This window comes from Orcinus orca, chromosome 8 (genome assembly GCF_937001465.1).
Source record: "Orcinus orca chromosome 8, mOrcOrc1.1, whole genome shotgun sequence".
NCBI lineage: Eukaryota > Metazoa > Chordata > Mammalia > Artiodactyla > Delphinidae > Orcinus > Orcinus orca.
In genome coordinates, this window is record NC_064566.1 from 828003 (window position 1) to 840229 (window position 12227).

At 65.5% G+C, this 12227-nt stretch overlaps 1 protein-coding gene across 1 annotated transcript in view; it reads left to right on the plus strand.

The window, feature by feature from the left end:
- The window catches only part of MUC5B (mucin 5B, oligomeric mucus/gel-forming), a 53587-nt gene that overhangs the window by 14383 nt on the left and 26977 nt on the right, over nucleotides 1-12227 (plus strand). Inside the window, exons 3-14 of the mRNA XM_049713415.1 lie at nucleotides 4331-4424; nucleotides 6670-6816; nucleotides 7387-7440; nucleotides 8031-8601; nucleotides 8706-9031; nucleotides 9251-9357; nucleotides 10068-10269; nucleotides 10706-10831; nucleotides 10961-11078; nucleotides 11166-11304; nucleotides 11601-11711; nucleotides 11808-11877. Coding sequence (XP_049569372.1) covers nucleotides 4331-4424; nucleotides 6670-6816; nucleotides 7387-7440; nucleotides 8031-8601; nucleotides 8706-9031; nucleotides 9251-9357; nucleotides 10068-10269; nucleotides 10706-10831; nucleotides 10961-11078; nucleotides 11166-11304; nucleotides 11601-11711; nucleotides 11808-11877 — 2065 coding nt within the window. The remainder of the gene's footprint in view (nucleotides 1-4330; nucleotides 4425-6669; nucleotides 6817-7386; nucleotides 7441-8030; nucleotides 8602-8705; nucleotides 9032-9250; nucleotides 9358-10067; nucleotides 10270-10705; nucleotides 10832-10960; nucleotides 11079-11165; nucleotides 11305-11600; nucleotides 11712-11807; nucleotides 11878-12227) is intronic.

Here is a 12227-nt window from a genome sequence, read left to right on the forward strand (position 1 = left end):
GTAGTCTATTCATACAATGGAGTATTATTCAGCCTTAAAAAAGGAAATTCTTGGGCTTCCCTGGTGGCGCAGTGGTTGAGAGTCCGCCTGCCGATGCAGGGGACACGGGTTTGTGCCCCGGTCCGGGAAGATCCCACATGCCGCGGAGCGGCTGGGCCCGTGAGCCATGGCCGCTGAGCCTGCGCGTCCGGAGCCTGTGCTCCGCGGCGGGAGAGGCCACAACAGTGAGAGGCCCGCGTACACCCCCCCCACCAAAAAAAAAGGAAATTCTGACACAGGCTACCATGTGGATGAACCTTACAGGCATTGTGCAGAGTGAATAATCCAGTCACAAGAGAACAAACACCGTACAATTCCACTTACATGAGGACCTAGAATAGTCAAATTCACAGAGACAGAAAGTAGGAAGGACCGGGCCAGGGCCTGGGGGAGGGGGAGGGGGAGTTGTTTAATGGGTAGAGTCTCTTTGGGATGATAAAAGAGTTCTAGAGAGGATAGTGGTGATGGTCGCACAGCACTGTGAATGTACTTAATGCCAGTTAATGTACACTTAAAATGGTAAATTTTAAGTTATATACATTTCTCTACACAGATAAAAAAAAAAATCCCCTATGGTTTCCCTGCTTTAAATGCTCCAGTAAACTGTACCCCCCAAATTCAGAGTAAACCCTGACTCCTCCCCTGGTCCAACCTTGCCCACGCCACAGCCAGCTCCCCTCTTGCAGGTGCCCCAGTACCAGCCACACCAGGTGCCTTCAGACCCTCCAAGGAGCCATGTTGATCCCTGCCCCAGGCCCTTTGCACCTGCTGTTCCCTAATTTGCTAAAGGCTGCCTCTTCCCCTTCCTTCAGCTCAATGTCACCCTAGCCCCACAGAGAGCTTTGGTTCCTTCAAAGCTCTCACTGCTCCCTTATATGGCCAGTGAGCTGTGAGCTCCAAAGGGGCCCTCTCTTATCCTTGGCCACGTCAAATCCCCAGGGTTTGGGGCTCAGAATTTGCTAGAGGCAGAAAGGAAGGAGGGAAGGAGGGTGAGAGGGATGGAGAGATGAAACGGGCAAGAAAAGGGGTTGTGTGAAGACCAGGAAATAGAAGAAGATGCTGGGTGGGGGTGGGGGGTCTTGGTCTTCACACAGGGCAGGGGCTTCCTGGGGGAGGGTCTCCACATTCTTGCAGCCCTGGGGCAGGGTTAGGGGAGTGGGCACAGCCTTTCTCACCATGGTGGCCGCTCTGGGGACGAGGATGCCCCGGTGGAGCCTGATCCCACCCCCCTACACTACCCGGGTATGGACTAGGGCAGGGGGCACCCCATCGGGCAAGTGGAGGCTTCCACTCCCCGCAGAGGCAGCAGGTGCAGAAGGCCTGCATCCCTAGATGGCCCGGGGCCGGGCTCTGAGCAGGCCTAGAGCCAGCCAGGCCTTTGACGCCCCCAGGGCCATACCTTGTACTCCTGAACCCTCCATGGTGTCCGGTGTGGAGCTGGGCGAACAGCCAGCACTCGATAAATGCCTGAGGCTTGATGCACCCCAGTGCCCCTGGCCCAGACTCCGCACTGCTCTGGTGAAAGGCCGGTGGGCAGGGAGGGGTGAGCTGAGAAGGGCGCCCAGCGTTCTGTGATGACCCCTCCAGGGGCTTCCAACAGGGCCGAGGGACTGGCCGGGGCAGCCCAGCTCTGGGCTCTGTGTGTGTGGGGTCTTTTCTGGGGGGTGGGATCACGTCTGCCTGCGGGCTCTGCAGGCTGAGCGCGGGACAGGGTGCGCCCCAGGCGGGGCAGGTCCCTGGCACGTCCCTGCGGCCTCCCCAAGCCCCGGGAGGCCTGGCCCGGGCTCTCCTTCCCAGCAGCCTCACGCTTCGCTTCCTTCTTCTTCTGTCCTCGGCTCTCTCAACTGTGAAGGGGTAAACTCGCTGGGCAAACAGGCTGGGCTTGGCGGTCCACATCCGGGATGTCTCAATCCTGCGACCCTGGCGGCCCCCACGGCCAGCCCTGCCCGAGGGTGGTGCTCCGGGGGGGAAAGGGCAGCGTCGGGCCACGGCACAGCCGTCCGCCCCCTCAGTCTTCCGGTGCACTGACTGAGTGCCTACTGTGTGCCAGCTGTGAACAGATGGGCCAGGCCCCTGCCACATGGAGTGTTCCTTCCGGGGTGCTGGTGGTGGTGGGGGGCAGACGATAACCTTGAAGCTTGAAGAGATAACATCCTCGAGGGCCGAGGCGCCCAGGCTACTCACACATGGTGCTGGCGGGTGCGGAGCGAGGGGCCGACCTTCGTGGGCACTGGGGCTGGCGGGGCCCCTCTGATGGCTGTGTGGTACTGGCCACCCAGGGCGGGCGGAGGGATGTACCAGCCTTGAAGGCGCCCAGCTCAGCTCTGGGCCAGGGGCACAGATTGAGAGCTGAGGCTTCGGGAGCAGGGAGAAGGCGGGCACGGGGGCTCAGTCTGGGAGGCCAGATTCCCTGCTTCCTTCCTTCCTTCAGGTGGATTCAGGGGTCCGGGCTGTGTACACTCCCCACCCACATGAGGGACCAGGTGCCACGGCCTCGAGCACCGGCTGTTGGCCTGGAGCGAGGGCAGGAAGGCCAGGCCCAGCCACAGCCTGAGAGCTCGGGAGGGCGGGGTTAGGAGGGTGGAGGGAGGGGTCCAGCGCACCCTCCAGGCCTGTTCTGCAAGGGGCCCCACCCAGCCCTCCCCCAGAGGCCCCTCCAGCTGTGCCCTCTGCGGAGGGGACAACTGGGTTGGCTGTGAAAGAGAACTTTGGAGATCACGCACCCCAGGCCGGGAGGTGACAGTGAGGATGGGGGAGGGACAGCTGGAGGGCAGCCTGAGCGCCTGCCCTGGGGTCCCAGAAGCGGGCAGTGGGTGGGGTCTGAGCCTGAGCTGAGACCCAGGGCCTAGGTCTGCAGGAGCCCCCATGCTGCTGCCGGTGCCGGAAACGCCCCAAAGACACCAGGAACCAAAAGGAGACGCAGGACCTGTGGGGCCATTGGCCAAGCTGGGGGGATGACGTCGGTAAAAGACGTTTAGAGCTTTAAGATGGGGTTTCCCTTTTCCCCAGAAATTCCACTTCAACGGACTTATCCGAAAGACAAAGGCGGAGGGCACGGCAGAGGGCAGGGTGGGGGTGGGGGTGGGGGCCTGTGCACCCCGCCCCCCAGCCGTCCTGTGCTCAGACACAGCAGGTTTGGGGTGAGGACGCCCAGTGGCTGAGAGCCAGAGCCAGAGGAGGGAATGGACGGGGGGGAGGAGTGTGGCTGGGGGGCTGCACTGACCAGGGCCCCCCCAAAACCTGCCATACCAGTTGGGGGAGCAGGCCTTCGTGGCTCCCGCTTGGGGCAGGTACTGGGGTTTAGACATCCCTGGTCCCCCAGTGCCCCCCGTCAGCCCTGCGGGGGGCCCCGGGGCCACATCACTTTGTACACGGGTCCCTGCTCAGCCTGCCGTTGGCCGGGGACCCCAGGTGGGTCTGGGATTCCTCTGTGCCCCTTCCCTGGGGTTAACCAGCCGGCCTTGGACATGAGACGAGGGTCAAACAGGACCCAGGCTGGGAGCCCCCGGCCCTGCCTTGGCCAGTCCCGGCATGTGCGCCAGGGCGTCCATCCTCAGGGCCTCAGTTTCCCCTTGAGTTTGAACTTGGTGACAGAGAGGAGCCCAGAGGCCTGGCAGGGTCCTGCTGGCACAGCTGGGAGCTCTGGGACCCCCGGGAGCCTGCAGACTGGTATCCCCCTCCATACATGGCATGCACACCCCGCAGTGAGCAGGACCCCCGCCGCCCCCGCCAGGTGGAGTGACGGCCTCGCAGCCCCTGCTCACCCCTCGGGGATGGGGTGGTGAGCACCTCTGGGCAGCTCCCCCACGGCTGCCTCTTCCCCTCCAATCCCCCCTGACCGCCTCAGCCAGGCTCCCGGGAGGTGCTGCCCCGGGGTCTGAGCCCGCCTGCTGCCCACACACCGCACCCTCCCCGGGCCCCGTCCTATCGCGGGCGGTGGGGCTGCAGCAAGGCGGGACCCAGGCAGGCCGAGGCGGCCCTGCTTTGTGGGGGCTTTGCTAGCACCACCCTCCGGCTCCGTCCACGCTTTCTCTCCTGATCTCAGAAGCGGCGGGCTGGGGCGTGGGGGAGGGGTCCTGCACCTCTGGGGCCCAGAGCCGCAGATCCTTCCTCCTCTAGGCTCTTGTGTGCCACGGCCCCTCCCCAAGAACAAACACACGTGGCTGCCGTGGGGAGAGGACAGCACCCTGCGTGGCCCAGGAGCTGGGCACAGGGCCAAGGCTTCCCGCTATATAAGCCCCAGGGCCCCCAGGGGAGCGAGCGTCGTGCCCCACTCCCTCCTCGCCGCCAGCCCACCGCCGTGCTGGCCCTCAGGATGGGTGCCCAGAGCGGGTGCCGGGCCCTGGCCTGGGCCCTGGTGGTCCTGCCCTTGGTGCAGAAAGCAGGTAAGGCCTAAGCCCCTCACTCCATCTCGTCGGCCCCCGCAGGCCACTCGCCTGTGTGTCTCCTGCCGACACTGCACAGCGTGTCCTCCGTGGGGCCCTGCACGCGCCAGACTCCTGGCCCCCCCGGAGCACCCAGCCTGTGTTGGGAGAAGTTAGGTCCCCCTGGGGAAACTGAGGGTCTCAGCCTCCGGGATGGGATTGGGGGGGCTCTGGGAGAGGAGACTGGGCTGGGGGTTCTCTCTGGTTCCCGTGAGGCCCCCAGAGCAGAGCGGGCAGGGGACGGCACAGCTGCCTGACGGCAGGGAGAGCAGCAGGGTTGCATCTCCCACACTCCGCCCTCTGGGCTGGCCCGGGGTCACGGCCATCACGGCAGCCCCATCCCAGCGCCGGCTCTGCTCCTGGAGCTATAACTGCCCTGCGGCCTTTCTCGTCCTCACCTGACTGCCGCCTGTCTGGCCCTGTGGCACTCCAAGCCGGGGAAGCACCGAGAGCCCTAACGCTTACCGTCAACACGAAAGATGCTGCCTGGGGCGGCCGGTGACACCCAGCTGGGCTGGCCTGGAGCCCTGGCCACCGGGGGCCACCCCTCCGTCCCCGGGCCCCATGGACTGCTCCGGCAGCCCCTCTACAGCACCTCAGCCCAAGCTCGGGGGTCTGGGCAGGTGGGCACCAGCCCGAGGCTCTCTCCCTCTGTGAAAGGGAGGTGCTGAAGGGGAGGGGGTTGTCTCCCAGAGCCCCTGCCCCAAGCCGCCTTTCTGGGAGGGCGAACTGGGCTGGGTGCGGGGGGGGGGGGCATTCCCGTGGGAGCTCCCGGTGGGGGTCCCGCACGGTTTGGGTGGCCGGCCAGCCTGCCTCAGCTCCGGGGCAGCAGGCCTGCCGTCAGCCCACTCCCCTCCCTCTGGCTGGGGGCAAATCCCTGGGAAGGGTCTGTGCTCCTGTCAGAAGGAGACGCGCGCCGTGGCGGGCATGGGCTGGGAGACGGAACAGTGAGCCGTGGCTTGAAGCAAGACCTAGTTCCCTGCTCAGGAAGTGGGCCTGGGCAGCCTGGATGAAAACCAGGAATCCCAGCTGCTAGTCCCCCAGGGGCTCAGGGCCAGAAGCAAGGTTCCCTGGCCCTTGACCCCACTGGAAAATGCATTTCTCAGGGAGGCGAAAACTGTAAAAACAGGTACAAAGTTTATTACTAGAGACACAGCACAACCTGTGGGAGAGCTCACAGAGAAACAGTTTGTTTAGTTAAGACAGAAGCAAGGCAGAGATACCCTAATCCTAACCACTCACCTCCCCCAGAGAGAAAGGGTGTGGGCGCCCCCGCAAGGAGGAGGACCCCAGGAAAGAGGCGGTGAAGTCATTCATACAGGGCAGTTCTTCCGGGTCTCTGTTTACCTCTGGCCAATTATCCGGTTTCCCTTTCCACACCCTTAACCGCCCTAGGACCCTCCCCAACATGTGTGCGCAACCTTTAGCCAAGATGGATCCCAGCCCAGAGGCCTATGGGAGGCCTTGGCATCACCTATTAGGGGGTGGCGCACCCTCCTTTTTGACCCCCAAGGAGCCTTTCTGCGCATGTGCAGTGTCTCCCTTGCCCCAGGGATGGGAAATACGTGATCTCTTGATCTTTTCCTCAAACAAGGGTTAGCCCCTCTCTGCTCCTGCCATGACTGTTACCTTAAAGCATCCACCAGAAGCAAAGTCCAGCTTTTTACCCTGTTCCTGTTATTTCCATCTCCAAGTGCAGACGGGAGGCTGGATGTAGATATCTAGCCTGGAGCCCACCTGCCTCCTGCCTCGGGAAATGTAAACAGGAGGCTGGCTGTAAACATCTAGCCTGGAGCCCATCTATCTCCTGCCTCAGATGGGTGTCCCCTGGGCTGAAGCCCCCTTAGGGGTGGGTGAGGTTGGGCCCTGCGTGGGGGTGCTTCCCATCAGGGCGATGTGCACCGGACTACAGCGTGATGGGGTGGTCAACAGCAGGCATTTCTCTGGCCAAGCGCTGGACCCAGGCTCACTGGGCCGTCACCTGGCCCAAGGAGGGTGTGCCACGTGAGCCTGTCCGTGTGAAGCCCCCTGATTTCCCGACCGTGGGGTGGGTACAACAGCGGACACACGCGGGAGGGGCCGCAGGTCGGGGGTCAGGGGCAGACGGGGGAGCAGCCACGCTTCTGGGAAACGCAGTCAACTAGGGCCCTTAAGAGGAGAGAGAAATCCCAGGCCAGTCCCTGTGGTTCCCATGTCGGTGTCCCAGACGGGAAAGTCGCACAGGGAGTGGAGGCTGGCATGGTAGCTGCGGAGCCGAGCCCCAGCGCCACCGGGGACATGGGGACCCCTGGGGCTGCCCCTCCCACTCCCGAGGAGGCGCCGGCTTCGGCCGAGCATGGAGACCCCCACAGACGTGATGAAGGAATTCGGAGGCGCTAGCCCAAGAGTGGGATGCCCCAGCCTGAGCCTGAGACAGAGGGGCCTGGAGGGGGGCACAGTCCTGTCCATCAAGATTGTGGGGGCACCCGTGCCTGGTGGCGGGGGACACACAGGTGACCTGGGGAGCCGTGCCGGCACTGGGCCCCCCCAGGCCTCCCACCTGCCACGGCTGGTAGTTCTAAGGTGGAGCTGGCTCTGGTCTTGGGTTTCTGCTAAGTGACGCCCGGGAGCCTCCCCAGCCGTGTGTGTCCTTCTCCCCAACAAAGCCAGGCTCTGTCCTTCTCTGAGGGATGTGTGGATGGGGCCGAACGCTCTCCCTGGGGTGGCCTGGGGTCAGTGAGGCCAATAGCTTTTCCTGATTCCATTCTACCCTGAGCCACAGCGAGATGCGGTGCAGACGGGGAGGGCGGGTCAGCTCCCTGCCGAAGCTCCCATCCCGGCATCGGGTGCTGCTCACGTGGCCACCATCCTGCAGCCCTTGGAGACCAAGGGACAGGTGGCTGATGTCAGGCTTCTCATGGACTCCGGTTCCCTTTTCCCACAGAGACCCAGGGCAGCGCGGAGCAGAGCTGGGCGAGTCAGGAGGCTACCATGAACGGTGAGAGGGTGGACAGTGGTAGAAAGGGCCCCACACGGAGCTGGCAGGGGATCTGGGCAGGGGTGGGGGGTGGACCCTTTGCCACATTAGCTACGTGCCACATAGAGACCCTCCTGGATCCCATCTGCCCACAGGACGGGACAGCGGAGGGGGTCTAAGAAAACAAAGGCACCGAGCGGACGGGCTCAGACGCTCACATGCACTCACACACGTGTGCACACACATGTTCACACCCACACGTCTGTGCTTACATGAATGCCCACCCACTCACTCGCAGGCGTGGACACACTCGCATGCTCACACACACACACAATCGGGGAAACACACAGACCTGGGCAGGAGCGTGTCCTGGGCAGATGGATAGGGTCCTGGAGGGGACAGCGTTAGTCCTGGGCTCCCTTGGCTGGGCCAGGGTTGGCCTGCGGCTCCCTGCTGCCCCGGGGTAGCCAGTGAGGAGGACGGCAGTCCGGGGAAGGGGTGTCCTGGCTGGTCCCTGCCCGGCCATGTTCGGGTGTGACCCGGCTCACTCTGCAGCCCGGCGTGTGACCTTCATCCCGCCCATCACTGGCTTCCCCACCATGAGCTGTAAGTGGTCGCCGCCCATTGCCCACAGGGGCAGGGGTGTTTGCCAGCCTCAGGGGGTGGTCACAGACCTGGGGATAAAGCCGGGACAGTGTGGGCAGCCGGGAAGCTGGAGCTTGGCTGGAGCTGGGCCTTGGGCGTGGCTGGGAGCCATCCCTGTAGATGGTTCTGCTGGGGGCTGACCCGGGTGCTGGTGTCGGAGGAATGGGAGAATCCGGAGCAGAGGGGAGTGAGGAAGGGGGCGGCGGCTCCCCACCCCGAAACCGGGGGCCTGGTCCCAGGGAAGGCTGCCCTCCCCCACCGCGCACTCCCCACAGCCCTGAACACGGCGCATGGCGGGCGGGTGTGCAGCACGTGGGGCGACTTCCACTACAAGACCTTCGACGGCGACGTCTTCCGCTTCCCCGGGCTGTGCAACTACGTCTTCTCCGCGCACTGCGGTGCCGCCTACGAGGACTTCAACCTCCAGCTCCGCCGCGGCCTGGTGGGCTCCAGGCCCACGGTCACCCACATCACCCTCAAGACGCAGGGGCTGGTACTGGAGGTCTCCAACGGGTCCATCCTGGTCAACGGGAGGCGGTGAGCCTGCCCTGGTGTGGAGGGGCCAGGCTCCAGGGTGGGCTGGGCTCAGAGCTGGCGGGGAGGGCGCTGGACCTGTGGGAGCACCGAACTTTCCGGCCCAGGGAGGAGCTGCCCTACAGCCGCGCCGGCCTCCTGGTGGAGGAGAGCAGTGCCTACGTCAAGGTCAACATCCGGCTGATGCTAACCTTCACGTGGAACGGAGAGGACAGCGCCCTGGTGAGGCTGCCCACCCCGACGCCCTCCCCACCCAGGGGCACCCCTGCGGGAGCTGGGTGGATGGGGGCTGGGGGCCCTGTGGGCCTGCAGAAGCTAGAGCTGCCCCTCCCCCGCCCCCAGCTGGAGCTGGACCCCAGGTATGCCAACCAGACCTGCGGCCTGTGCGGGGACTTCAATGGACTCCCGGCCATCAACGAGTTCTATGCCCACAGTGAGTGCGCAGCAGGTGGCCGAGCCCAGGCTGGACGGTCCCAGGGAGGCTGGGGCGCAGGGTGGGGGCCTCGCCGGGACGCTGGGCAGGGAGCAAATCGGGGGGTGGCAACGCTTCCAGTGATGCCCCAGAGGGAAGTTTCGGGGGTCCTGAGCATGGGCGGGAGCTCTGCCCCCAGAGCCCCTCCGGGCCCCTGCATGGAGTGCCTCCTCTCTGCAGATGCCAGGCTGACCCCTCTACAGTTTGGGAACCTGCAGAAGCTGGATGGGCCCACGGAGCAGTGCCAGGACCCCCTGCCCTCCCCAGCTGACAACTGCACAGATGAGGTGAGTGCCTGCCTGCAACCCCTGCAAATACGTGCGCCCCAAACACAGTCTCACCAAGAGGGGGGCGCTCAGGAAGCCCAGAGCAAAAGCCCTTCTGATGTGCTGGGAGGACCCCGCCTTTGGAAGTGGCCTAGCAGCTCCAGGATCCCCAAAACCAGCAGAATCCACGAGGCTTAACTGGGGAACTGAAGCTAGTCAGGGGTGGGGGCTGAACAAGGGGGACGGTCAGCGACAGGTCGGCACTGACCCTGCTGGGGCTGGCTGACCGTGGGCACCTCCGCCTCCCCCTTCTCTGAGCCGCCTCCAGCATGGGGTCTGCACCCGTCCTGGGCACGCGCACTGTGGGCAGGTGTGTCCCGGAGCCCGGGGTGGGTGCAGGGAGTCCAGGGCCGTGGGTCACCAAGCAGAGCTCTGCACAGAGCAGTAGCAAGTTCTCAGTGGTTGAGCAGAAGGATGGGTGGCTGGCTGGAGGGATGGATGGATAGATATGTGGATGGACAGATGGACAGAGGACTGGAAGGACAGATGGGTGGAGGGAGGGAGGGAGGGATGAGAAGATGGATGCGTGATGGACGATGGGCAAGCAGGTGGCTGGCTGGCCGGCTGGAACCTCAGGGGAAGGGGGCTTCCTGGCCTGGGGGAAGGCTGCAGGGCTGGGGTCCCCACCAATACCGCACAGAGGACAGAGCCTCCAGCCTCTGTCTCACCAGGAGGGCATCTGTCGCCACACCCTGCTGGGCCCAGCCTTTGCTCAGTGCCACAGGCTGGTGGATGCCGAGGTGTACGTGGCCACCTGCACCCAGGACCTGTGCCGCTGCCCCACCTGCCCATGTGCCACCTTCGCGGAGTACTCTCGCCAGTGTGCCCACGCCGGGGGACAGCCGCAGAGCTGGAGGGGCCCTGACCTCTGCCGTGAGTGCCCCCATGCACTGGGGAGGAGCCCAAGGCCCTGCACCCACACTGGGTCCCTGGGGAGAGTGTGAGGGAGGCGACCCTCAGGCAGGACACCTGGCATCTGGCTGGGGATCCGGGCAGGTGGAGCCCCTCGGGGGGCCCACGGTGAGAGGATGGGCAGGAGATCAGAGGGGAATATGAAAGGCCTGCGGGCCCCCGAGGGCCCAGAGGGAGGACCTGGCTTGGGCACACTGAGCTGGGCTCACCCCTGAACCCAGGTGGGGGCGGGGGGGCTGCCCCCGGAGGCTCGGGGCCCCACGCTCCTCTCCCCTTCCGCCTCACTCAGAAGATGGCTAGATGGGGCAAGAGGCGCCCCTTTGGGGACCCTTGGTGGCACATGGAAGGTGGGAGCAGGGTGGCTTCCTGTGGCCAAGCCCTGTCCTTCTCCCCACAGCCCAGACGTGCCCCCTGAACATGCAATACCAGGAGTGCGGCTCACCCTGCGCGGACACCTGCTCCAACCCTGAGCGCTCCCAGCTCTGCGAGGACCACTGCGTCGACGGCTGCTTCTGCCCCCAAGGCAGGTCCTCCGGGCCCTTGGGGACCGCCCCCTATCTGGGCCTTTGTCCCCATCCGGTTGCTGTGTTTCCAACGCCTGAGCCCAGCCTCCGCTGACCACTTGTGCCCCCCACCCCCCGCTGCTCCCCAGGCACGGTGATGGACGACGTCACCCACTCGGGCTGCCTGCCCCTGCGGCAGTGCCCCTGCATGCACGGCGGCCGCCCCTACGCCCCGGGGGCCTCCTTCGCCACCAGCTGCAGCTCCTGGTATGTCCCCCGGCCGGCCCCGCCCCTGCCCCACGTGGGGCTCACCTCCCCCTCACCATGGCCCCTCTGTCACGGCTCCCCCCCCAGCACCTGCTCCGGGGGACTATGGCAGTGCCAGGACCTCCTGTGCCCGGGCATCTGCTCCGTCCTGGGCGGGTCCCACATCTCCACCTATGATGAGAAACTCTACGACGTGCACGGGGACTGCAACTATGTCCTAACCAAGGTGAGCCCCGCCTGCTGGGCCCTCCCGGGACCCTCCGTCCTCCTCCACCCCAGGAGGGGTTCCATGACGGCCATCCGAGCGGTGAAGTCCCCTGGGGTTCCATTCCGAGAGGAAGCTCACACTCATGGGGGCCAAGGCGCTCCCAGGTCTGGACAAGCTGCCCAGAGGTGACCAGGTGCCAGAGGCCCCCGACCCTGCAGGGGCTTCCTGGGCACAGGGCAGCACACACACACAGTCCCTCCCGCCCGGGGTGGGGGCTGGCCGACCCAGGACACGGGTGGGCTCTGTGCCGTCAGATATGTGCAGGCAACGCCCTCACCGTGCTGGCCGAGCTGCGGAAATGCGGCCTGACGGACAACGAGAACTGCCTCAGAACGGTGACGCTGTGGTTGAGCGGAGGCGACACGGTGAGGGCCCGGCTGGGGGCGGTGGCAGCGGCCCTCCGCGGGCGGGCCGGCCGGGCTCCGCCCCGCGCTGACCGCGGCCCCGCCTCCTCTCCCCAGACCATCCAGGTCCAGGCCAACGGCGGGGTGTTCGTGAACTCCATCTACACGCAGCTGCCCGCGGCAGTGGGTACGCGGCCCCCAGGGAACGGGCCCTGCGGCGGCCAGGCGGGACCTCTAGGTGGCGCCACCGAGCCAGCTCTCTGTGGCCTTGGGAGTCCCGGAAAGGCCCCGGGCTGGGTTCCCACCTGCAAGGTGGGGCTGTCACGGGCCTCATCTGTGACTCCGTGGGGACCCGTGTGGCGCACACTCGGTGCCCGGCCTCACAGCAGCGTCAGTGGTCACGGCCCGAGCACACACGCGAGCTCCTGCCCAGCTCCCGGGCCCTGGAGGGGCGGCCGGGGTTCCTGCCGGGCAGCCCCCCGAGCCCTCGGCCCAGGCCTGGCTGGTCAGCACGGCGGCCTCTGACCGTCCCCCCCA